Source organism: Calliopsis andreniformis, chromosome 4, assembly GCF_051401765.1.
Source record: "Calliopsis andreniformis isolate RMS-2024a chromosome 4, iyCalAndr_principal, whole genome shotgun sequence".
Taxonomy (NCBI): domain Eukaryota; kingdom Metazoa; phylum Arthropoda; class Insecta; order Hymenoptera; family Andrenidae; genus Calliopsis; species Calliopsis andreniformis.
The window spans coordinates 13,986,161-14,010,292 of record NC_135065.1 but is presented as its reverse complement, the minus strand read 5'-3'; the positions used below and the strand labels follow the sequence as shown (position 1 = coordinate 14,010,292).

Sequence of the window (24,132 nt, the reverse complement as noted above, 5' to 3'; positions counted from 1 at the left end):
ATTTTCGGCAAGAAACATCAAAATTTTCAAGTGGGTGCACGCAAAACCGATGATAAAGTACCATGAGAGTACGCATAAACGAACCACCGAATTAAAGATTCAACTGCAAGAAAGTTACCGATGATTTTGTTACGTGTTGTCGACACGAAATAAAACGCATCAACAATTATTCGTTTCGAAATGTCAGGTTAGAAGGGTTTGCTAATTCCGTCAGCAGTTGTGTACGTGTATCGCTGCCGAAGATGATGCCGTTACTGTTTACCTCTTCCAGAATTTTTGCACGGTTTCGATGCGATCATAATGGACCGAATAATTACCGGTCGCTCTCGTTAGTATGTACACTTTTCACCTCAACCGCAATACACACATTTGTTCACGATGATAGATAAGTTAGTTAAACGCACTTTCAAATTGCATCCATAGTAGTAGAACTGATGATACTCTCCACGTGGATGTTGACATTTCCAATGAAATTTATCTAATATAAAATATAATTTAGAAGTTTCGGTAACGTTGTCTATACTATTTCAGAGTCGTTTCATTTTTCTTGACGAACGAAAGCGCCTGGATCTCGAAACGAAACGAAAAGAATTAATGGCTCGCGGTCTTCCGAAACGAAAACCATTGAAAGGTGTTAAACAAATTTTTGTTGTTGCTTCTGGAAAGGGAGGAGTTGGTAAATCTACAACTGCTGTAAATTTATCGGTTGCCTTAAAAATTCTTGAGCCAAAGAAATCTGTAGGTCTACTTGATGCTGATGTATTTGGACCGTCTATACCATTAATGATGAATATACAACAATCTCCTGTAATTAATGATACAAACCTAATAGAACCACTTGTAAACTATGGTGTAAAATGGTAAGAATATGGTTTAAAATTTCATTTAATATTACTTCCACTAAAATGATATTAAATTGTAAAATTTCATTTCACATAAAGCATGTCTATGGGTTTTTTGATCGATGATAAGTCACCTGTAATTTGGAGAGGATTGATGGTAATGAGTGCAATTGATAAATTATTATATCAAGTGGCATGGGGCCCTTTGGATTACCTTGTGATAGATACTCCACCTGGTACAGGAGATACACACCTTTCGATAATACAGAACCTGCCAATTACTGGTGCACTATTGGTAACAACCCCTCAGAAAGCTGCCTTGGAAGTAACTACAAGAGGAGCTAATATGTTTAAACGGTTAAACATTCCAATTGCTGGAATTGTAGAAAATATGAGCAGTGTTATATGTCCTAAATGCAACACTGAAATAACTGTTTTCAATGATGGAACAAAAGTGATAGCTAAGCAACTTGGTACTAAATCTGTAACTATGTACAAACATTGGTACAGGCATTAATTTATACTTTCTGTTCTTTCTTGTTTCTTTATAGGTATACGAATCCTACAGATTGTACCCTTATCTGAAGGTATTGCTGAAAGTTGTGATAATGGTAAACCAATTGTGTTGACTGCCCCAAGAAGTATCCAAGCCCAAGCATATAAAAATTTAGCAGCATCTGTAATTTCATTTTTGGCTAAACAACCAGTGCAGGCAGAATGATACTTTAACAGGTCTTTCAAATTCTCATTTTAATCTTAAGGCTTTTGTTTGTAAGAAATTAGTTCTGATCATTCTGATCATTTATTCGCGTGTTACCAAAACAAAAGGTATAGAATCTTACTAAGTGTTGAAAAATCTACGTTATTTTCGATCTATAATATTTCCATTTCCTGTCTGCTTTAACGGTGTATCCCCTCCATTCGTAGCTCTGTGACTATGACTGCTCACGCGGATTATTTGGATGACTCATCGCAAGCATTGTGTCGTAACGTATGTTCGTAATTTTTCATACGTGACTGAAGCAGTCTTCAAGTGGCATCGTGTTACATCGTTGCTACAAAATTGACAGAAGAATACGTATAACTTGTTATTAATTGTATTAATTGTATAAAAACATGCACTTCGGTTACTACAGTCTATAGGATATTTCTAGGGTTTCATTTTCTCTCTACTCCATGATCTTGAATTGAGCAAGACAATTCATAATGTATCAGTCATCACGATGTAAGTATACACGCGATTGTAGTTAATTGCGTATAGTTCGTAGTCCAATTTAATTTATTCACACGATTTTACCGTCAATTTATTTCCTTTTTAATGGTATGTAGATACAAGTACCGAAATGGATGATAGTAATTCCACTAGTATTCATTCTAATGCAATCACAGAGATTTATGATGTGCCAATGAACGTTCTAATCAGGCCTATTCCTTCAACTGTTGACGAGGAAAAGGTACAAAGTTTAATGGATACGTTGAATAATCCTGAAACAGAATCATTTGTACCACCAATTGATGTTCTGTGGATCAAAGGTAGTAAAGGTAATGTCAACCTGTGTAGTAAAAGTAATGTAGAGATAACTAAATTCATTTCATTGTATGTACTTTTTCTCGCTCAAGGTGGTGATTATTATTACTCTTTCGGTGGATGTCATCGATATACAGCTCATCAGAGACTTGGAAAATCATTTATACGAGCTAAACTAGTACGATCCACGATAGCCGATTTAAGGTCATATTTGGGTAGTTCTACACCTAATTTAAAATAAGAACCTTCTTCTTGTGTTATATAGATCATATAAATGTGTCGCCGAGTTATCGCGTTTGTATGTCTTTCCTTGTTTTTCACAATAGAAAATTGGGAATTGTTGCGGTAGCAAACAAACGCTCGTCTGCAGTGGGCCATAAAACGATTGTGACCTGACCTGACTTGAGTTCTGTAAGGCCCATCCCCACATCTGAAACTTTATAAACATAGACGTCCAATTAAAGCCAGGGTTACTTTCTCTATTATTCACCCCCCTCTTTTTCTTAAGAATGCCCCCGGAAGGACACGCAAAATTGCTCCGTAAGGTCAGAACAGTTTTAGCAACAACATCGAAAGCATGTCTAAGCCACCGTTGATTTCCTTGCCGTTTTATTTAAAGTTTTTAATTTTTTATCTGTTAAATTAGTTTAAACTAATTTATTAATATTACATGTGTATGTGCAGTATATATGTAGCATAACATGACAGTTATTATTATTTAATGTATTGTTAAGAATGGTGCAGTGTTATTTGTCATTAGTGTTTCAATGCTTGATCGTTAATGTTTGAATATCAGTATCACTTAGTGTTTTCATTATTAGTGAATTTGTAACAATTAAGACTAAATTTGTGCTGAATTAAATGCAAAAAATAGGATAACACAACAGGCGATAAAAGATTTAAATATCGAATAGGTAAGTGAATATATTATTATTGCATATAATATTGTAGTTCGCGATTGTTGATTTTGCCATATCATATTAAAAGGCTATTGTTAGGCATTCTCTATTGTGGTATGCACACCACTATGCTGGGCCTCACGTTCAGGGTAGTTTCCGTATAGTAACGTAGCGATAGTAATACAAAAAAAATTAACATTAATTATCAATTATGATAGACAATTTTACGAATAGGTTTTTTTACAAATGTCCGCTAGTCCAGAGGTATAGACTTACCCTCTAAAGCCCGTGACCATTAATATTTTTACACTCTATACATTGGAACATATTTGATATAATTTGTAATGCATTTCTTTTAATATAAAAGTGCAAGATGTAAACTTCGCATATTATTAATTCTTCGGAAAACACATGTTTATTTTGTGTTATTATTATTCTTTTACATGTATTATAACATACTAATGCATACATCATTTATACTTTATCATGTGAGAATGTGTGTGAAATATATTTTTCATTATATCAATTACATCTTACCAAAGAAGTAGACGTTATTTGAATACAATGTGAGAAATATTTTTTACGTTTCTTTTTTTTCCGACGTCGTAAATTTTGTTCGCGATTCTGTTTTCCTCGAACCTCTTAATATTTCAGTTTTCACATCTTCTATAAAGTCAAATTCAGAAACAAATTTCTCTTTGAAAATGTATGCAGTTGTCTTATTGAAATGTCCAGCATTCTTGTCCATATTAATATCTTTCAAATCCTTTTTACGAAAGACTTTATGATCAGATTCTTTAATAAAATACGGTTTATAATTTTTTGTTGTATTCGCCGTTACTGGATTTGACATATCACTAGCTGCATTAGCGTGGCGCGTATGACTTTCAGATCTGTTATTATTTCTGAAATGATTAGGTATAACTGATTGCTGTAAATGCAACAATTGTGTGTTGGTAACTTCGCAATCAATCTGCATCATAGTTATATGATTTGGAGGTGTAGAGAATGTTTCTGAAAAAAAAAATGAATCTTATTATTAGTTTTTAGTTTTTATCGTAAGCTCTGTATTAATCAGAAATAAAGCAATGAATTCTTACCGTTCATTGGTAGAGCAGGCAGAACCAGTGACATTTTTGGTCTACCTGTACTATTTTTATTTGAAGCTGGCAAAAGTAAATGTTCTCCGCTAAACCAAACAACGTAAAAAGTGTCATCTCGTCTGCCTAATGCTTCGAATAAAGACGCATGCTCCCTTAATATCGGAGAAAACACTTCCACCGCGTTCGATATTGAACTTGTCGGTTTTCGAAGTATTTCGGGTTTGATCTTTCGAGGCAAATTACTCCTATCTTTAGCTTTTTTTTGCATCGCTTGAGATGGTGATACAAGTTTCCCCAGAAGTTTTGCATTTAATTTTGCTTCTTTCAACATACTCCAATTGTCTTGATCCGAGTCTCCACCGATCCATCGTCTTAATTCGTAGTCTAAACGAATTGATTCGCTTTGATTGATGTGCATTGGACACATAGGCTGAGACACTGATATATTTTTGCGAAATGTTTCATTTTCTTCTTGAATTTGATCCTTAGTCGTCCAGAGTAACGTTCTTCCAGGTCTAATATACTGCGTATTAATAGGTACGTTAATAGATGACGCGTCCAGTCGATTATTTTGTAAAAGTATTGTACTGTAGAAAAACACATTTTTAGGCGTTAAACAAATCGATTTGTCTTCAATATCAAATATGCAATAATCTGCACAGGTAAAACACTGAACATTTATTATAATATTTACCTAAATCCATTAATATTCAATGACGCCATGAATACCATTCCTAAGAGAACAGCGATATTCTTTTTGTTTATATTGAGATTCATATTCTTAAGTTTGTTACTAGTACCTGCTGTGTCTTGTATACCAGAGAGTTTCTGTTTTAAATTCGTATTTTCCTGATACAGGAAAAATTATTATTGCTCATCCAAAGATGACTAAATCTGCACACTTATAAATATTAAATTAATTGTAATACTTACCACTCTTAATTGCTTATTTTCTTGTTGTAATTCAAAAATTTGTTTCTCCAAAGAAGATACATATTCTTTCTTTTTCTTTCGTGAAAGACATGCTGATTCCCTATTTTTAATCATCCTTTGTTGTCTTTTTAATGCCTTCATTTCACACTCTTGTCGTCCACTATTATTAATACCTTGTGTTTCATTTTTAATAACAATAGGAGTATAATTTGAATTTTCTGTCTTAACTACTATTGGTCTACAATCAGGAGAATTATTCTTTACCACTATAGATGTTCCATGTTTAAAAAACATAGATGTATCTGCAACGCTAACTGCCGTTTCCATTGCGGACGTAGATATATCTGAGACGTTATTCATCGCGTTTATATAATTCTCCTGTGGTATTTGAACAGTACTTGTTTCTGCCTTTACTTGTATCGATGAAAACTGTACTGGAGTTTTGACATTCTCATTAGTTGGTAATAAATGAGCCATGAAAGGATAAGTTGCACAATTAGGCTTATCTTTCTGGGTAAGTGCAACAAACTTTTGCACATCCAGAAACCTTACATTCTGAGATTGTTCTGAAGAGAATCAAATGCGTATAATAAATTTATAACTTCATTACTTATGAATAAATAAGAATATATTAAACTTAGTTGAAAGAAATTATTTACCATCAAGGGCATAATGTACGTTATCCTTTGGTTGAATTCGTATACGTTTAGCTGGGTTTACTTTAGACAAACTAAATTTGACCTGTTTTTCATCCCGAGATTTAAGAGGTATAGGTTTCATTTGTCTTGCAGCAGTTGTATTTAAAATTGGTTCTGGTGACACTGATGGAGATGTATTTTGGGAAGGTGAAATTGGTGGTGTCTCTAAAGCTGGCTGTAATAAATTGGTGTATAGGAAATTTAAATACCACAAAATATGAATAAAACATGATTGTTATACCTTAAGATCGCACAACAAGGTAACAAAGTCTGCTTCCACTTGTGAATTAGATTTATTTATTTTAGAATGATTCGATTCTGCTGGCAAAAGTAAGTGCATGCAAGATTTCATAGGTTCCAACTTAATTTCTACTTTTGCATTATTTACTTGATCCATATCTATGATAAAAATGTATATGTTCATATTTGTGCAATATGTTAATTTGTTAGAATGAAATAAAAATTTAAACACAATACCTCTATTTTGTTGGGACATGTTTATGTCAAAATTTTCTAAGGAAACTGTGGATTCTCCTAAGGAAACATCTTTTATAATGTGATTAGAAAAATCAGTGTTTATTTCTATGGGTTGTTCATTTTCCAAAAATAATGGAATACCCAATTCAGAGCTAAAGGACTGAAATAAATCTTCCGGAAGAAGTGAACAATCATTGTCTAGAAAAAAAATTTATTTTGTACATGATTTATACTATTATACTGAAATGTTACAAGTATTTTCCTTTAAATATAAATGTAAGATATCATGATCTATAGAAAAAAGAAAAATGATAGAAGCTATAAAAATAAAATGTCAATAATAATTTACAGAAGCGGTTGTTGATGCGACTATAAACAACAGGATTAAAAATAAAACTGATAATTAGAGAAAAATAAAAAGTTGTTGGTGTTGTTGTTATTATTAAATAGGGCATAACGTACCCATTAATTCGAGACTTGGAAACATATGAATCTCGGATGCTGTGACGCCGCCCCACTGTGAGTCTTGATTTATCAACATGTTTCACTAAAATATACATGTTTTAATTTTACTTAAACAGAAATGATAATAACCTATAAAAGCAGTAATGTTTAGACAAGAATCTATTATTTGAAATAATTTTAAATGAAGACGTCTCACCAGTATTTAATTAGACAAATATTTAATAATAAATTGTCGTAGACAAATACGATTTAACTGAAAAGAACACATGTCAATCTCGATGAAATTAAAACTGCATTCTTTCCTCTGCGAGGAGCAACGATACGCATACATAAACCAGTGCGGCACTGCCTGTGTGAATACAATGAACACACAACACCATCATTGTATTCACATTTCATGGTTCAAATTGAATTGCAGGCTGACTTCAGGGTTAAGAAAAAAAAATTCAAATATTGCATGTATCTTAGAATTTAAAGAAATAAAGAGGTAATAAACGTATTATGCAAAATTTATTACATTCATGGATTTTATGTACATTCATTTCATTCGTTTTTGTTTCAGTAGATGATTTCTTAAAGCAATTTGTTTCTCCTTGAAAGAACGTTTCACTTTTCCTCTGATTTTATGTTTTAACATTTGAAAAGCTTTAGTCTTCTTCTTTTCGCGATTCGTTTTACTACAAAGTGGATTTTGACGACCTTCTTTGTAACCGAATTTCTCTCTTCCTTCTTGTCCTTTCTGTAATAAACAAATTCAATAGGTTTAAGTAAACTTTTATTTGATATTTTCCAAGGAAGTTAGAGCATACCTTTATAGATTCAATACGAGCTTGTTTATCATGCTTTCGCTTTTTATAGATATTCTCGATATCTGTCAATTTGACGAACTCTGAGGGTTCGTTATCCTTTGAATGCGGTCTTTTTTCGCCGCGCTTAGCATACGTTACTTGTTGCTTCGCTAATGCCACATCGATTTTCATGAAGTCCTCATCGGTTAATAATCGTTCGGTGGATATTAGGGACGCCTTTTCTTTTTTTTCTGTACTTACTGTTTCTGTTTTTTTCAATTCTGAACTTGCTTGTTTCCTCATTTTCAGCTTTTTCCTTTCGAGTTTTCTTATCGCGCGACACTTGGCTTTGCTTTTTTGTCTTTTCACACTTTGCGTAACTTTTACATTTATATTATCGTCTTCATCTTTATCCGTTGTCACCTGATTCTCATCATCGTGTACTTTTCCACTCATTTCATTTGCATCTGTCGCGTCAAATTCAGTATTACCGTTATCTTGATCGATATCATCTTTATTATCGTTATCATCATGATCCCCTTCGTCGCTGCTATGGCTTACATCGATCCATTCATCGTCGCTATCCTACAAAAAATATTGTATGAACAAAATATTGTTCCTTAACCACTGATTGCGACAGGAAATAAATTTGATGTCGATTAAAGATATTTTTGCTTACACTAGTTTCAGAATCAGTATCAGAAATTTCTCGAGTCTTGACAGGTCTGTCGTCGAGCAAAGCTTCAGCACCTGGTATAAAGTCTTTAGCAGATACTTGTCCATATTTGGGAACTTCTAAAGTAATAGTTGCCTCTGTAGGTCGGCCTCTATCTTTTTTATGCAATAGTTCTGGCATCGTGCTTCTGTATAAGCCGATCAGAGAACGTGCAGCCATCATTACGCTACGTTCCCTGTAATGCTTGTATCGTGCCAAGTCTTGCAGTAAATCTGCATTCATTACCAAAGGACATCGCGTACATACTTCTCGAATGGCATTCAATCTGAAATTAATAATTTCCTCAGTGCATCTTTCAAGATAATTTATCTATTTAACATCTATCCCTTAAATTTTAAGTAATTTTAAACTTTTCTTTTATACCCGATAGCCATAACGTCAGCAGAATTTCGTTCAGTAACAAAATTGTTTGCTAAAGTCTTCAACACTGGTTCCAAAACATCAGGAGGAACGAGTTCATGAGAGGATTGCGCGACAAATTGTAGAAGTTTCGTTACCTCTAAAATTATGTAAGAAATAATAGATTATATTATATTTGACTATAATCGTACATATGTTTGTAATAATCAAAAAATATACCTCTCTGATGTGGTTGGAGAAACCTTTGTAGATATGGATAAAAATTCAGTAGAAATAAATTGTGCAAACCAATAAGCCGAGAGATTACGTCCAACGTTATTAATTTTATTTCAAATCTATCATTATTTTTTTCCAGTTGCTTAAATAGTTTTTCTGCAAAACCTTGTGGATCGTGAATCAAATGTAATGCCGAGAAATTAAATGCTGGTGCTTTCGACTTCTTTTTAGATTTCTGAAATGATTAAAATACAATTATTCAAATTACATACGTATGAAGGAAAATTATTTTAACAGCATAATTCATTAATAATTGCTGTCTTACCGCTAACAATTGTTTCGCTTTTGCCAATTGCTTTTCACGCTTCTTTGTCTTCTTATTCACTCTATTAGCCATTGCAATTTCTTTGATATTTGGTTCGCTATCACTGTCACTATTATCACTTTCTCGTTCTTCTACGTTAGTTCCCAAAAAGAATTTCAAGCAAGCAACCATAACTTTCGTCGTTTTAGCAAAACATCCTGTAGCCAGAACATTTACCGTTTTCGTATCATTCCAAATGTTTTTCTTATACAATTCTATCATAATATCTGCAGACATCTTTGCGGCTCTAACATTAGAGTCCTTTAACATTAAAAACATAAAATTTTGTAAGCTCGTGTTTATTTTTGCGTTCTTTTGCTTAGCATTGATATTTTTAATATCTGTGATGATGTGAATTTCAAGAAACTGTCGCAAATTTTTATCTTGGCATCTTAGAAGTTGAAAAAATAAACTGAGGAGTACAGTAGGTTCCAAAAGAGATTTATTGCGTAGTTGGATTAAGGCTTTGCAAAATGTCTACAAAAAAGATGTAAATGAATTAGAGTATACATCAGTAGCTGTATGTTACAGTTTCTTTATAATATACACTTACCAATCGCATTTCATTGTCAAGTATTGTATTGTACGTTTGCAATATATCAATGATTTCCTGAGGGAATGATTCTAGAACAATTGGGTAACAATCTGCCACCTGTATTAAAAATAAGAAAATTATACTAGTCATTTATGATACATATGTACAAACAAAAAGTGGTATATTTACAAGTTTCAACTTTTTTATTAGTGAAAAATCAGTGAATGTTACAAAAAAAATATTTGTAAGTTAATCAATTGTTTATACAATAGCGATGTGACGATTACGAGTTATGTAAGTAGTTCTGTACATTAAATCCAACAGTTTTAGCTATAACAAGAATAAAATCATAGGACACACAACATCTAAGTTTAAGTTCATCCAAGTTACAATTTCCTACAATAGTTAATAAGCCAAGTTGACACATAGACGGGATCTGCGCAAGTAGATTAGCATTTATATCAACTTTCTCGTCGAGAATCGCACAAAAGATTGCAAGCATTCTAGACACTGGAAAATTATAAGAACTACAATGAATATTTAATTTTCTAGCTTTCTGTTTAGTAAGTTTCCTCTTCCTTTTCATCTTTTGTTTCAAAAATAAATATTTGTCTTCTTTCGCAGGGTTGTATGATGCAAGGTATGAAGCAATTAACATATATTTTGCGTAATATGGTAATTCGAAACTTAGCGCCAGCTTCATTGTCGATTCGATTTCTTTAGATAAATGATTATGATTTACGAAATCTTCGGATGTAACACGCAGATAAATAACTTCTAAATTTGTTTTAAAGATAGTAGAAATATTTCTCCATAACACAGCAGTATTGTTTTTTTTCGATTCATCAGCCTGAATGGGCTGAATGTATTTAGAAAAATTCATTTTAGCCATATAGCGAAGTTCGTTAAGATCTCGGCAGAATCGGAAGAATACAGAGAGAAATAAGTTTAAATAGTTTTTATAAAATGTATCTTCATAATCGAATGACTTGTAAGAAAGTAAAATTTCAATAAATTCATTTCTTGTATACTGTGGAAAATGAATCTTAATTGGATCATATATACCGGTTTTTATACGAAATTTTTCCCACACTATATTGCTTATAAATATTGTGCAAACGTCAACATTTGATAATTCCTTCAACCTCAAAAATGCAGGTAATAAACTGACATTTATATCTCTTAATTTTTCACATTTATCAAATACTATGACACACGGCCGACTGTCGGTCATGGAAATCCATTTGAGATTCATTATGAAGTCTGAAATATTATCGCATTTATGCTGTACTTTAGCAGTATCATTTGAAAAATTTGTCATATTTGAAGATAGATCATTCAAGATATAATCAAATATATGTTTACTGTTCATGTGCTCTATGCAATTAATAAAAGAAGTATTATACTCTAAGTGAGAAAGCATGCTTTCGACAACAGCAGATTTTCCAGTGGCTACATGACCATAAATGAATATGCTGTAAGGCATTGGATCATTAGAGTAACCTATTAAAGAATAAAGTTGCTTTACAACATTTTCCCGACACAAAATTTTTCCCTTTATAGATTCCAAATATTTCTCCATAATTGTTATCAATGATTGATCATTAATGAGAACCACTGTATTAGTATATTATAAAAACCTACTTCTAATGGAAACTTTTTTTTATCATACCTGGAAGAGAAAAAAAATCTTTTAAAAGTTTAGGTATTTATAACAAACAAGCAATACTAATAATTGCAACTGCTTAAAGATACAAATTATTGAAATTATTGGTAATGCTTACCTGTGACAGAAATATAATTATTTCATCAAGACTCTTATTAAACTTGTTTGGTGACAAACGAAATACATCTAATATAGATTTGTAATGCTGATGTTGTTGAAGAAACTACAAAATAATGAATAAATAATATTATAATAAGAAACTTATAAATAGTAGTATCGTAAAAAGCTTACCTCTTCTTTATAAGACTCTGGATCACGTTTAATAAGATTTTGTAGCTGTGGAAGATTTTCTGGCAATTGATTGTTGTGTCTCACCATTTTTTAATCTATAATAATATACAAAGTATTTTATGCGGTGAATTTGAAATTGGTAGATAACCTATTCGATAAATTAAATACTGCACAGTACTGATTTAGATGTTTTTGTGGAATCATTGGTCACTGAGTAAGACAAGATAATGACTACTACAAATATTTCATATAAATTCTTCTCGATTCATTACAATTATTTGAAACAGTTTACTAATAACTTTCTACACACGTGGGGCACTATATCAACGGATTTTGCTAACGCTAACGTAATCCACCCCCTGAAAAAGAAGGTACTAGTAGCGACATCTAGCGGTGAAGCCTGGGGGTTGAAGCTCGACTTGGACTTTTAGTTTTAACGTTACAGCGCGAGGTGACGCTGCCAGTATTGTCTCTCGAAAAGTTGCTGCATCAAAACATATTGGTGGCGCCTCTAGTGATGGAACTCTGGAATTAAAATATAAAAGTCAGTTGTTTAATTCTGAAACGCTACCGCTAGATGGCGCCACGAATTCAGTTTCGTTCTCGTTTTAAACCTCAATCCTTCAAATGCTGTTTCCACAATTAATGTGAATTAATGTACAATTTCATATTTTAAGGATAAATATTTAATACAAATACTAACTAAAATGGGATCCGATGATGAGTTATCCGATAGTGAGGAAGAGATTCTTGTATATGTAGAATTTGAAGGGGTTGTGGATAGTAATATATTTAGCGAAGAGCAATTGCAGTTAGACATGATTGGAATTGACACTGAACATCCAATAATGCAGATCAATGGAAGGGTAATTACATATTGACTAAATACAAATAAAACACATTAATTCGATATGATATTAAAATGAATAATGTTAGTTTTACGAGGGCACTTATGAGGATATTTGTGGTACTTGCATGTTTTTTGTACGAGATGATGATTCTGTTGTGAATGATCCCGTTTTTGATGCTACCTCAAATTTAAGATATTTCGCTAAAACTAGAAAATCTCTCAAAATGCAAAGAATATTTATAAAATCTAGAACAGAATTCCTTGGTGATTCTGAACACAATGAATGCATTCCAAATTTGGATACATTAAAACAAGCTGGAGTACCGCTTAGATATCATGAGCAAGGTAACATGTTGTAAAGTAAACGTTTTTCTTTGATAAAGCTTTATTAATAATATGGTTTATTCATTGCTGTGAAACAAATATGTCCATACATTTAATTTTTTATTATAGCTCTTTCCTTTTGGAAAACTATGCGAAATAATAGACTAAATGCATTACACAAATATTTAGAAAAACAACGCATTAGGCAAGAAAAAAGATCTCAAGGCATACAATTAGAGTCTGAATCTGATGAAGATAATCCTTTTGCTATGTATAAAGATAGAGAAGAATCTAACAGTGTAAGCAAATCTGAAGGCATTCAGACTGAATTAGAAAAAGAGTCAAGATACTCTGATAATCAATTACATTCCAAAATAGTAGAACCTGAAACTGATTGTCAGAACAGTGTTACAGAGTTTATGGCACTAGAACCACAGTCACCAGTTTCAAATGATGAAGATTATTCCTCAACTAGACTTGTAGCGACTTGCAAAACTAAGCCCTCCCGGAAGAACGTATCTAGAATAAAGCGTAAAATAAGGCAGACTTCATGTAGACATAAAATGTTACCGTCTGATACCAAAAAAAAAGAATCATCCGCTATGGAAACACAATTAGAAGACTTAGACACACATAATGTTACAGATGAAAGTGGAAGGAAAAGTGAGGAACGTAAAGTGATAACAGTGGGAGAGTCCAATGTTGAAATAAATCAGATAAATTCAATTGACAATAAAATTGTAAAACAGCGTAAACGAGAGGCAAAAATGAAAGAAATTTCTGATCAGTTAAAAGCAATTGCTGAAAAATACGTAAATGTAAATATGGATTAATATGAATACTTATATAAGCCTTATGTAAATGTATGTATTTATTCTACATTAAACAGTTTTAATTTATAACGTTTCTTTAATTTTGTACTCTTTAGAGAATTCTTACTTTAATTTCATTCCCGTTACTTAAAACTTATATTTCGTATTATAATTTTTACTATAACTGACACATAAAAGTATTTTGAGGTTTTTATTGCCGCGCTATACATAATACCTCATATAAATTACTCTCAAAATACTGAATTACTTTCGATATTATACAATAATTATAATTAATTTCATTGATCAAAAATTAACACGACTAATTAGATTTTAGATTATGTTAAGTTAGGTATTGTTAATGAACTCCGCTAATATAAAAATACACAATATAGATAATGTATGATCCACCGTCCATAGGTTCATGAAGGTAATCTATTTCTTCACCAATCCAAATCACTTGGAAGTTCGTCAGGATAATCTCCAGTCAAACAGGCAGTACAGTGGCCAATGTAGCTACTTTCCCGATTGTCCATACCGAATCTCACAGCCTTCACAAGTCCATCCACAGATAGATATGTTAAACTGTCAGCTCCAACATGTTTTGCTAGTTTTATATTATCCAATTTATTTGCAATTAACTCTTCTCTTGTTGGTATATTTATTCCCATGTAGCAGGGGTATTTTAGTGGAGGTGAAGCTATTCTAATATGAACCTATAAAAATACGTAAGTATATAAGGTACAAAATTATACATGTACAAAGAAAAAGTGTATTTACTTCTTTTGCTCCAGCATCACGCAATAATTTGATAATAGGTCCAATGGTATTCCCCCTAACGATTGAGTCGTCGATAAGAATTAATTTCTTTCCTTTCACATTTTCCGATAATGCTCCAAACTTTTTTGCTACGCCAAGTTGTCTAAGTCGCGTGCTGGGCTGAATGAATGTTCTACCAACGTATCTATTTTTGCACAAAACTTCCGCAAAAGGTATTTGAGACTGCACAGTAAAAGTATTTATTAAAAATTATTTCATTTTCTTTCCGAATACTTCTACAACTCGATTCGCTATTGCAATGACGATATATTTTATTGATATTCTAGTCGTAACACATATTAATATGAATTTCACATTTGCATTTATTGTTGCAAATATTGCAAATGGTGGAATTTGTATATTCACCTGCCTGGCATAACCATGAGCGGCTGCAGTACCAGATTCAGGTACCGAACTGACTATGTCTGCTTCTACAGGAGATTCTAAAGCAAGTTCTCGTCCACATTGCATGCGAACAGAATATACCATTTGTCCTAGAAGTTTTTACACCAAGATGTATTTAAAATAAAGAAAAATATATATATGTTAATAATTCATTTACAGTTATACTTTACCTTCGAAAATACTGTCGCTACGCGCAAAATAAACATATTCAAAAATACAGAAGGCCTGCGGTTTTTTATGTGGCCTATCAACAATATCTATAGTCTTAATTCCCTCACGGGTCAACTCAACAATTTCTCCGGGAAACACCTCGCGTACATATCGTGCTCCAATACTTAAGAATCCACACGATTCGGATGAAATAACCCAACCTTCGGCCTCATCGTCATCATCTGATTCACTTCCTGCTATTTAATAACAGCTTATTAAATTATTTGTGAAGAATAAATGAATCTATAGCAATTAATCACATACCTAAGTTACCAATCGGAACAATTTTCCCAAGACATAACGGACGATTTCCGTAAGGATCTCTAACACCATATATTTTGTCCCTTTGCATGATTACTAACGAATACGATAACGGTGCTAAATGCATAAGATGTTTTATACGTGCCGGCCAGTCCGGGCCATTAACTTCTCCTTCAGGAGGATTTAAACAAAGAGCCTGTGTTATTAGCTCTGAATCTGAATATGTTGACAGACCAACTCCACGACCCAATACCTAACACGGAAAATCAATGACAATTGTTAATTAATTTTAAAGTGCAAAATACCTATATTATAAATTGTTATTATATAACATAACCATTTTTCTCAACGATTCTGTATTCACAAGTTCTCCATTATGTGCAACTGCTAATGCCCCATGTGCAGTGTGAACTACAAATGGTTGACAATTAACTTCTTCGCTAGCTGCACTTGTACTATATCTAGTGTGACCAATTCCAAGATTCCCACTGAGTTTCTTCATGTTTTCATCATTAAATATGTTATTAATCATTCCCATGCCCTTGTGAACACGAAAAGATTTTGAACAAACACCTTCACTTGTGACAATACCAGCACTTTCTTGACCCCTGTGTTGCAAGGCTACTAAACCTGAAGGATTTACCAAATGGCATTTAGTAAAGAAATAAATAGTGGTAAATATAATGATAATATTTACCTAAACAAATTACTTGGGGAACATCAATTTGAGATGGCCAATCACCTGCAGCTATGCATCCAAAAACCCCACATTCATGAGTAAGGCCAGATATTCTTTGACCTCTTACCTTTCTTTTAATATGCAACCTTTTATCTTCTTCATTATCTGCAGGCAATATCTGATTGCAAAGCTCTGCTTGCATGTTGTAAGTCATCCCAGTTATAATCTGGAAACCATTTATATGTTAATCTATTGTAATTTGTAGATATTTGTGAAATAAAGTTTTTAAATAAGTACTTTCAAATTCAGGCTGTTTATATAGATACTAAGAACAAACAATATTATTCTTTCTTATATTGCAAAAGACATAGCAGACCCCCTCGAGATTTCTTTCAAATTATCAGTAGTGCCCCTGTAAACTATTGACCTCTAATAAGCAGATAGAGCTTGTCTTTCAATGTTACTACTATATTTTTCAATACAGTTACTTAATCAGTATTTCGCAATCAATTCCGTCATTCTATCATATTGACAGCAATATGCATGGAAAATATTTATATCCTTCAGTTAATCTTGCAGAAACTGGTATGTCTACTATTGGAAAAATATTAATGTAACTTTCTAATGTAGCTTAGCAAGTTGATTTCAAATCTAGATCATGTAGAAATCATATGTAAAAAAAAAAAGGGGGCGTAGGGGGATTGAAGGTATTGTCCACTATTAGTTCCACACATAGAAAATAAAGGCGTGTGTACGTGGTAGATACACACATGTTCACAGATTATACATAGACGGTACTACCCAAGCGCACAGCAAAGCATACTACACACGCGTATCGCACATACGTTGAGTAAATTTGTGAGAATAGACATGAAATAAAAAAAAGGAAGACAATTAAGAAATAAATTCAACTCTGGTTTGTCAAGAAACATAATAATTTGACTAATATAGAAGATTTAATCGATCGAGGGTTGCGAATTTATACTTGCGTCATTAGGTAGTCCTTTTATTGGTGACTGTACCCACTTGTTGAATGAAATTCTTGCCGGTTTCATATCAAATACGAAGATGTTTTCTATACATCTTCTCTTAAGATTTCTTTCTTAGAAGCAAATAATCGTCGCATTTCCATCGAAAGGTTTTTTTAGTGAACTCGATGATTGCTTTTTAGAGCATTCTCATTTAAGTATATGTATGTACGAGTTTTAAAGCATGGGTATACATACCACGTGCGTTAACGTTTGAGCGTTTATGATGTTCTGGTATCAGCTCAAAAGAGATCCGCATGAAATACAATGCGTCTCGACTGGCTTCCGAAGTACGAATGAGTGCGTAGACCAATGGAAACCTGGTTTTGACTGGTGGGGTTAGCTTATTTAGCTATCTTACTTTGAAATTACTTGATTACTTGCTAACACTAATTAAAATAACGAATATAGTTCGCCAAAACTTTCGAAGAAATTCATTATGATCTTTCGTTTAGTCAATTAGATATGCTAAACTTACCTAATCGGACAGGAATCTAAGTTTATATAATGAAGATATTGCTTATGAAATGTGTGTTATTCTTTCTGTTTACTTCTGTTCTTTCCGATGCTGTATTTATAGATAAAAATCACACCACCAAGATTCGTGCTCTCATATTTTAGCTTTTAAAAGTACCGTTTATATGTACATCATGTGTAAATGTTGGATAAACATATACATATATTATGATCTATAGATTTACCATTCAACCTGCATAAAGATAATTTAGAAATTTACGCCAATCAAATAGAGCTGAATTTTAAAAGTGGGGATTACTAAAGAGTTGATTGCACAAGACGCGAGAAACTGGCATTCACGAGGTGGATGTACAAGGAGAAACATGAGTGGTGAGTGGAGAATTAATTATTGTTAGATTATCACATGATGTTTTGAAATTCTGACGAATTTAATCTTGTGCCTTAAAGGGCTCGTATTCTTTTTATTGAAGATCAGTTATTCCTGAAAGATAAGATCTTCAATTAATTTTTTATGCATTTGTAGTATATTAAAATTACTTCAAACATACGTATTATTTTTATTTTTATATGAAACAAGCTTCTCGTACAAATTCATTTTCATTTTCATTTTCATTTTAATATTAAAACAAACAATGAAAATTAGTAGCAGTAACTTACAAATGTATGCTATAATATAATACGATATTTTGTCACGCAATTTGCAGTGCGGCAAATTAATATCAATAATTTCTGATTTTTTTTTATTCATTCCTATCATGACGTGTAGTTTAAGCTGAAAAATATATTTCTTCATTTCATTAAAACACTTTACAGGATCTTTTTATCAAATATCGATTCAGGAAAAGATTACTGTAATTTACATAGATTATGAACGATTCTTTTCTCTAGTTCAAAATGAAATTGGTTATTGTAATCTTTATATAGAATGGTTAAAGAAATTCTATGAATTTTTTCATATTTTTTTTCAAAACTATTACTTAAAAACAATGTGTTGGAAATAAAGGATCCATGTTAACTGTTCAAAAATATCGCACGTACGTTTACGGAGAAACAGTTAATATGTGGTCTTTTAAATATGAATCTTTTTATTATTATTAAGTGTAATAACAATATATACATATGATAGAATAAGTAATTTCGAATTTTTTAGTTTTAAAAATATCATTTGGAAAAGTAATTTTACATTTTTATACAATCATTTATAAGAATCACTGTTAAAATTGGTCTAAAATCATAAAATTAAATTTTTTTAATATTACTTAGATTTTTATATATAATTTTAATATGTGCAGCACACGAACTTGGGAATTTGATCATAGAAGGAAAGACCAAAAAGGTCTATGAACTGAGTGACCCTACATTATGCCTTTTGCAAAGCAAGGATCGCATTACTGCTGGAGATGGTCTAAAATCTCATGATTTAGAGGGCAAAGCTGCCATTAGTACAGCAACTACAGCCAAAGTTTTCCAATTGTTAAATGAAGCTGGAATAAAAACAGCTTTTGTTAAATTAATAAATGATACTAGTTTTATTTCGAAAAAATGTCAGATGGTTCCAATAGAATGGGTTACTAGGAGATTGGCTACCGGTAGCTTTTTAAAAAGACACCCGGGTATGATAGTTATAACAGAGTATTTAAAAAAGTATTTAAAGTAAAGTACTTAAAGTATTTGCTATATTGTTACATTATTTTTCAGAGGTTCCTGAAGGATACAAATTTAATCCACCATTACAAGAAGTATTTTTTAAAGATGATGCTAATCATGACCCTCAATGGACAGAGGAACAAATTATTTCTGCTCAATTTAAATTGAATGGACTTATAATAGGAAAAGATGAATTTGACATTATGCAACGTACTACCCTTGTTGTGTTTGAGATTTTAGAAAAAGCATGGGCAACTAGAGACTGTGTTCTTGTAGATATGAAGATAGAATTTGGTGTAGATGCAGATGGTGTAATAATGGTGGCAGATGTAATTGACAGTGATTCTTGGAGACTTTGGCCCTCTGGTGATAAAAGACTAATGAAAGATAAACAAGTATATTTTGATGCAAATATTTTGTACTTAACAATCTCATATATTATTTATACTACTATTAAATATTTCTTTTAGGTATACAGAAATTTAACTACTGTAACTCAACAAGATTTGGATGTAGTAAAACGTAATTTCAAGTGGGTAGCAGATCAACTTGACTACCTTATTCCACAATCTAATAGCCTTGTTGTGATTTTAATGGGTTCACCATCTGATGAAGAACATTGCAAAAAAATTGCAAAGCATGTTAGATCTTTAGGTTTGAAAACTCAACTTCGTGTATGTAGTGCACATAAAAGTACTCACGAAACATTACGTATTCTGGCAGAATATGAAAGTAGTTGTGAAAAGGTACATATACTTACATATAACATTTGCGAGTCTTTGTACATTTGTAATTGTAATATTTTGTTCAAGTATCACGTATCGGCATAAAAATATATTTCAATATAAATATCTGCAAAGAAAGCAGCATTGATAGTCGAATACACTGATACTTAAATTGAAATCTATAATGACCTATACGCCACTTATTGTGAAACAACTCAAAAATCAAAACATGATGATAAAACCGTTGATACTAATGAATGTGTACTGTTTACTTCAGAATTATCGCGAATCCTCTTTGTCTCTCTTAGGTCGTGTTAATAGCTGTAGCAGGGAGAAGCAATGGATTGGGACCAGTACTATCTGGGAACACGTCTTTGCCTGTTATTAATTGTCCGCCGTTTAAGCCGGAGAATATTTCGCAGGACTTGTGGTCATCCATTAATGTTCCCTCAGGTGAATTACAAAATATATTCCGTTATGGTTCAAATCTATGCCAAAACGACACTATTAAATACGTACATTTTATCGTTAGGGATTGGATGTACTACTGTTGCCTACCCTGAAAGTGCAGCTCTTGCAGCAGCTCAAATTCATGCACTGTATGACCATATGGTTTGGGCACGTCTGCGAGTAAAACAATTAATGAATTTTATTGCTTTGAAGGAAGCTGACTACAAATTAAGGAACCTCGTTCTCTAGGCCTTTCTGGTTCAGCGATACATACAATATTAATAGCAATTACTTTACATTCGGTTATCGTATTATAGACTTTTTTGAAAAACAACGTACGGCTAATACCTTTTAGTTTGCAACATACTGTGCTTCGTATGATAGACTCATCATTTCATCATAGTAAATGTTATTCCATATTTTTGTTGTCCTTTTAATTTTTTTTTTTTTTTGTGCCATTGCACATATTCTGTTACATAAGTATAAGATCATTCAGTTTATTTTCTGACCAGTAATTGATTTCACATATAAATGTTCATGTTAGCTCTCTTCGTGTACACTGTGTTACTGTTTTTTCTGGTTGTTCTTTACTGGTTGCAAGTATATAATATACATTTGTTTCCACTTAAACAAATTTTTGAGTAAGACGAAAATGTACATAGTTCTTTGCGTATAATCTATTTCAATGTAATACGCGCTTAGTCTGAAATAAAAAAAGAAATGATCAATTTGCATTAATAGTATCAGCGTATAATGTTATAAAATTAAACGTATAAACTTGTATAACGTATACATGTATTCATGCAATATTATTATTATTATTATTACTTTGGTCATTATTACAAACTTTGGCTAGCTAAAGCCTCTATTTCATTAATTTCTTTTGGACAATCTTTCGTTAAAACTATTGGTCCGCTTTCTGTTATTAAAACGTCATCTTCAACGCGAATTCCTAAACCATAAAACTCTGGCGGTGCAAAACGATTTTTAGGATTTACGTATATACCTATGAAAAATGTAAAGTAAAAATATTTTGAAAGTTTCAAATAAACTGATATTTTGTAGCGTATCCTACCGGGTTCAATCGTTATAATCATTCCAGGTTGAAGTCTTATACTTCTAGAAATTTTTCCTGTGTCATGTACGTCCATTCCTAAATAATGACTTACATGATGAGGACAATAAGTATATGCAGCTGAAAGTAATTTTTCTTTGCTTAAATGTTTTGGTATTAATCCAATTTCTTGAAGTCTTTTGCCTAGTAAAGAACACATATCATGAAATAATTGATCCAATGAAGGCATTTCTTTCAGTTTATGAATCAAACTGCTTTGAATTTCCAGTAAAATACTGTATAAAGTTTTTTGTTCCTGATTAAATGTACCATTAATTGGCCATGTTCTAGTCACATCTGATGAGTAACCATGATATTCACAACCTGGAAAGACACAAAAAAATTAAGTGATGTTAGACATTAATAGTATAGACATTTCCAACACATGAAGGAACTAAACAGACCTGCATCCATTAAAACCATGTCACCATTTTGAATTATTTGATTATTACTGATATAGTGAATAATATTAGCATTTTTGCCTGCAGCAACAACTGGTGGATATGCCAAATATTCAGCACCATTCATACGACATTCATAATCCACAATTGCAAACAATTGATGCTCACTCATCTTTGGTTTTGACATCTCTATTGTTCTGGATATTGCTGCTGAAATAATCTTACAGCTTTTTTTCATTAGGTCAATCTCAGATTGTGATTTAATTAATCTGATTTTGTGTATTATATTCATAGGAGAAACAAATGTTTGACCATTGTTCATTTTAAGTAATTCAAGTAATTGTCTATGCAAGTTTGGTTGTGCAATATCAATGTTATCATACCAAATAGTACTTTTTTTATTTTCATTTATAAATGAGGTAAAGAAATGATCAAATTCTGTTATAGGAAGTGCAGAATCAACTCCAAATATTTTTGGAGCAGCTGCAATTTTTGTTCTAGGACCATCCCATAATTCAGAATGTTCATCCTGTTGTCTCATGAATAAGGTGGTTACAAAATTTTCATTTTTTGATGTAATCACCAAAACGCAGTCAGGTTCTTGACAACCAGTGAAATATAAAAAGTTTGTATTTTGACGGAAAACATATGGTATTTTATCAGACATGTATACTTTAGATGATGATGGTAAAATTATAATATGTGACTTGTTTACATTTGTACTGGAAGTATGTGAAATAATACTCTCTATCAGTTTATCCCTTCTTGTTTTAACTTCATAAAGTTGAATGCCTGGAACAATTTCTCCATCTTTCATTAAATGAGGATGTGTTATTGGTGTTGGTTGGCCACATGCTTGGGAACAGACAACTGATGAATCTTCTGCTTGTCGTTGATTTAAATTATTTGTAAATTTGTTTATAGAATATCGAATATATCTTCGCTGCCCTAAAATTATAGTTATTATCCTAGTAGTGTAGAAATTTCAAATTTAATATTGTTGTTTATATATACATATAACCTAACTTTCGTCAATATATTTTCGTTTCTCACCATATTTTCTAAGTTGAAATGCAGCGCAATTTCTTATAGTATTGAGCATTTTGATCTGTCTTTATGTAAGGTATTTAAAGAGTGTACTAATAATAAGAGTTTCTACTCAATAAGTATTCAAGATCATCGCGCCTTTACAATATCCCACATCGCGCATATATCCCTGTGCCCGTGTGCATCGTATCGCGCAGAGTTGATTATACAATGCTATCAGAGATTATATACTGTACACACACGCATGCATATACACGCAAGGGAATTTTGAGCAAAACTATGCAGTTACAATGTACTCATTTAAATTTCGAATATCAGTGATGAGTTTTCTTCATAGGATTGTTATACTTTATTGAATATAGTGAATTTGTAACAACTGCCGATTAAGTTTCTTTTTTTTAACGATCAATACATCGCGAAGAATCAACGGTTTTCGGAGAAAAAGTTAAGTTATAAGATGTCATAATTGTATGTACATTCATCTCTATGTAAATACATATGTATACGTATACAAGTGTAGAGTGTATATCAACTAAACGTTGCATCGAAAGTACTCGGTAACGATGGTATTAAATGCTCATGTATTTACAAATCGGTTACCGTCACTGTGACATGTCAAACTGTGATTTGTCATTAAATTACAATCGAGAGACGATGAGTACCTTTAATAGATTCAGTTAAGTCATTTAAAAGAACAAAGTTGGTCGACACCAAATTTGTACTTTCAAGTACAGAAAAATAGAAAAAGTTTCATCGAATTAATAATCTGTCTAACCTTCGGGAAACAATTTTGCCAAGCGTTCAAAACGATTGTGAAGTTATTCTCTCATTCAACTAAATTTGAAATCATGTTACTGAATGCATGGAATTTGGAAAAGCAAGCTGAAAATGATACAAGTGAAGTGTGTAATGATAATTTGTGGTACAAAGCATCCTTAATGCTGTTATTTGTATAGAGCAAAAAGGATGTCGCAAGGAGTTG

General features: G+C 32.1%; 9 protein-coding genes across 22 annotated transcripts; 4 read left to right on the top strand and 5 right to left on the bottom strand.

Annotated features, from left to right (window-relative positions):
- The first annotated feature begins 3 nt into the window (after nt 1–3).
- On the top strand, nt 4–1,982 carry LOC143177794 (iron-sulfur cluster transfer protein NUBPL-like). Of its 5 annotated transcripts, XM_076375975.1 has the most exons (6): nt 6–187; nt 272–332; nt 532–860; nt 942–1,315; nt 1,394–1,574; nt 1,770–1,982. In XM_076375975.1, the coding sequence occupies exons 3-5, from the start codon at nt 595–597 to the stop codon at nt 1,561–1,563; spliced, it is 810 nt and encodes a 269-aa protein (XP_076232090.1). In that variant the 5' UTR covers nt 6–187; nt 272–332; nt 532–594; the 3' UTR covers nt 1,564–1,574; nt 1,770–1,982. The 5 variants fall into 5 exon arrangements, 4 of the variants coding, with proteins under 4 accessions (XP_076232090.1, XP_076232092.1, XP_076232089.1 ...); XR_013001654.1 differs by having other exon boundaries at nt 4–332; nt 1,394–1,670; XM_076375977.1 differs by lacking the exon at nt 272–332.
- LOC143177798 (sulfiredoxin-1-like) lies at nt 1,836–3,284 on the top strand. Its single transcript, XM_076375984.1, has 3 exons — nt 1,836–2,067; nt 2,172–2,384; nt 2,463–3,284. Exons 1-3 carry the CDS (start codon nt 2,049–2,051, stop codon nt 2,609–2,611), a joined length of 381 nt encoding a protein of 126 aa, XP_076232099.1. The 5' UTR covers nt 1,836–2,048; the 3' UTR covers nt 2,612–3,284.
- A 549-nt stretch (nt 3,285–3,833) lies between these two features.
- Atf6 (bZIP_ATF6 domain-containing protein ATf6) lies at nt 3,834–7,271 on the bottom strand. Of its 3 annotated transcripts, none has more exons than XM_076375953.1 (9): nt 7,142–7,271; nt 6,943–7,027; nt 6,481–6,678; nt 6,245–6,402; nt 5,965–6,178; nt 5,306–5,871; nt 5,067–5,221; nt 4,370–4,959; nt 3,834–4,283 (listed from the first exon to the last, which is right to left on the bottom strand). In XM_076375953.1, the coding sequence occupies exons 2-9, from the start codon at nt 7,019–7,021 to the stop codon at nt 3,850–3,852; spliced, it is 2,394 nt and encodes a 797-aa protein (XP_076232068.1). In that variant the 5' UTR covers nt 7,022–7,027; nt 7,142–7,271; the 3' UTR covers nt 3,834–3,849. The 3 variants fall into 3 exon arrangements, with proteins under 3 accessions (XP_076232068.1, XP_076232067.1, XP_076232070.1); XM_076375952.1 differs by having other exon boundaries at nt 6,943–7,074; nt 7,142–7,264; XM_076375955.1 differs by having other exon boundaries at nt 6,481–6,549; nt 6,943–7,074; nt 7,142–7,264.
- A 167-nt stretch (nt 7,272–7,438) lies between these two features.
- Nucleotides 7,439–12,224, bottom strand: Mys45a (SDA1 domain containing protein Mys45A). Of its 3 annotated transcripts, none has more exons than XM_076375957.1 (10): nt 12,080–12,221; nt 11,902–11,996; nt 11,729–11,833; nt 9,963–10,061; nt 9,371–9,886; nt 9,049–9,280; nt 8,833–8,968; nt 8,413–8,734; nt 7,755–8,318; nt 7,439–7,684 (listed from the first exon to the last, which is right to left on the bottom strand). In XM_076375957.1, exons 2-10 carry the CDS (start codon nt 11,986–11,988, stop codon nt 7,484–7,486), a joined length of 2,262 nt encoding a protein of 753 aa, XP_076232072.1. In that variant the 5' UTR covers nt 11,989–11,996; nt 12,080–12,221; the 3' UTR covers nt 7,439–7,483. The 3 variants fall into 3 exon arrangements, with proteins under 3 accessions (XP_076232072.1, XP_076232073.1, XP_076232071.1); XM_076375958.1 differs by having other exon boundaries at nt 12,075–12,214; XM_076375956.1 differs by having other exon boundaries at nt 11,902–12,224.
- Nucleotides 10,131–11,832, bottom strand: Orc5 (origin recognition complex subunit 5). Its single transcript, XM_076375967.1, has 2 exons — nt 11,729–11,832; nt 10,131–11,616 (listed from the first exon to the last, which is right to left on the bottom strand). The coding sequence occupies exon 2, from the start codon at nt 11,524–11,526 to the stop codon at nt 10,228–10,230; it is 1,299 nt and encodes a 432-aa protein (XP_076232082.1). The 5' UTR covers nt 11,527–11,616; nt 11,729–11,832; the 3' UTR covers nt 10,131–10,227.
- A 292-nt stretch (nt 12,225–12,516) lies between the features above and the next one.
- Nucleotides 12,517–14,435, top strand: LOC143177785 (uncharacterized). The gene is made up of 4 exons (XM_076375950.1): nt 12,517–12,767; nt 12,838–13,096; nt 13,205–13,938; nt 14,308–14,435. Exons 1-3 carry the CDS (start codon nt 12,609–12,611, stop codon nt 13,906–13,908), a joined length of 1,122 nt encoding a protein of 373 aa, XP_076232065.1. The 5' UTR covers nt 12,517–12,608; the 3' UTR covers nt 13,909–13,938; nt 14,308–14,435.
- Nucleotides 14,080–20,526, bottom strand: LOC143177782 (amidophosphoribosyltransferase). Of its 6 annotated transcripts, none has more exons than XM_076375941.1 (9): nt 20,411–20,526; nt 20,174–20,265; nt 16,280–16,487; nt 15,920–16,212; nt 15,586–15,835; nt 15,282–15,518; nt 15,073–15,200; nt 14,668–14,889; nt 14,080–14,603 (listed from the first exon to the last, which is right to left on the bottom strand). In XM_076375941.1, the coding sequence occupies exons 2-9, from the start codon at nt 20,198–20,200 to the stop codon at nt 14,331–14,333; spliced, it is 1,638 nt and encodes a 545-aa protein (XP_076232056.1). In that variant the 5' UTR covers nt 20,201–20,265; nt 20,411–20,526; the 3' UTR covers nt 14,080–14,330. The 6 variants fall into 6 exon arrangements, with proteins under 6 accessions (XP_076232056.1, XP_076232061.1, XP_076232062.1 ...); XM_076375946.1 differs by lacking the exons at nt 20,174–20,265; nt 20,411–20,526 and adding exons at nt 17,488–17,619; nt 17,768–17,880; XM_076375947.1 differs by lacking the exons at nt 20,174–20,265; nt 20,411–20,526 and adding an exon at nt 17,488–17,725 and having other exon boundaries at nt 16,280–16,330; nt 16,408–16,487.
- On the top strand, nt 17,996–21,657 carry Paics (PAICS bifunctional enzyme). Its single transcript, XM_076375949.1, has 6 exons — nt 17,996–18,135; nt 19,059–19,379; nt 19,465–19,808; nt 19,884–20,159; nt 20,447–20,591; nt 20,671–21,657. The coding sequence occupies exons 1-6, from the start codon at nt 18,129–18,131 to the stop codon at nt 20,835–20,837; spliced, it is 1,260 nt and encodes a 419-aa protein (XP_076232064.1). The 5' UTR covers nt 17,996–18,128; the 3' UTR covers nt 20,838–21,657.
- Nucleotides 19,795–23,394, bottom strand: LOC143177783 (xaa-Pro aminopeptidase 3). The gene is made up of 6 exons (XM_076375948.1): nt 23,157–23,394; nt 22,107–23,051; nt 21,664–22,026; nt 21,417–21,594; nt 20,697–21,291; nt 19,795–20,626 (listed from the first exon to the last, which is right to left on the bottom strand). The coding sequence occupies exons 1-4, from the start codon at nt 23,203–23,205 to the stop codon at nt 21,428–21,430; spliced, it is 1,524 nt and encodes a 507-aa protein (XP_076232063.1). The 5' UTR covers nt 23,206–23,394; the 3' UTR covers nt 19,795–20,626; nt 20,697–21,291; nt 21,417–21,427.
- Between the last annotated feature and the right edge of the window lie 738 nt (nt 23,395–24,132).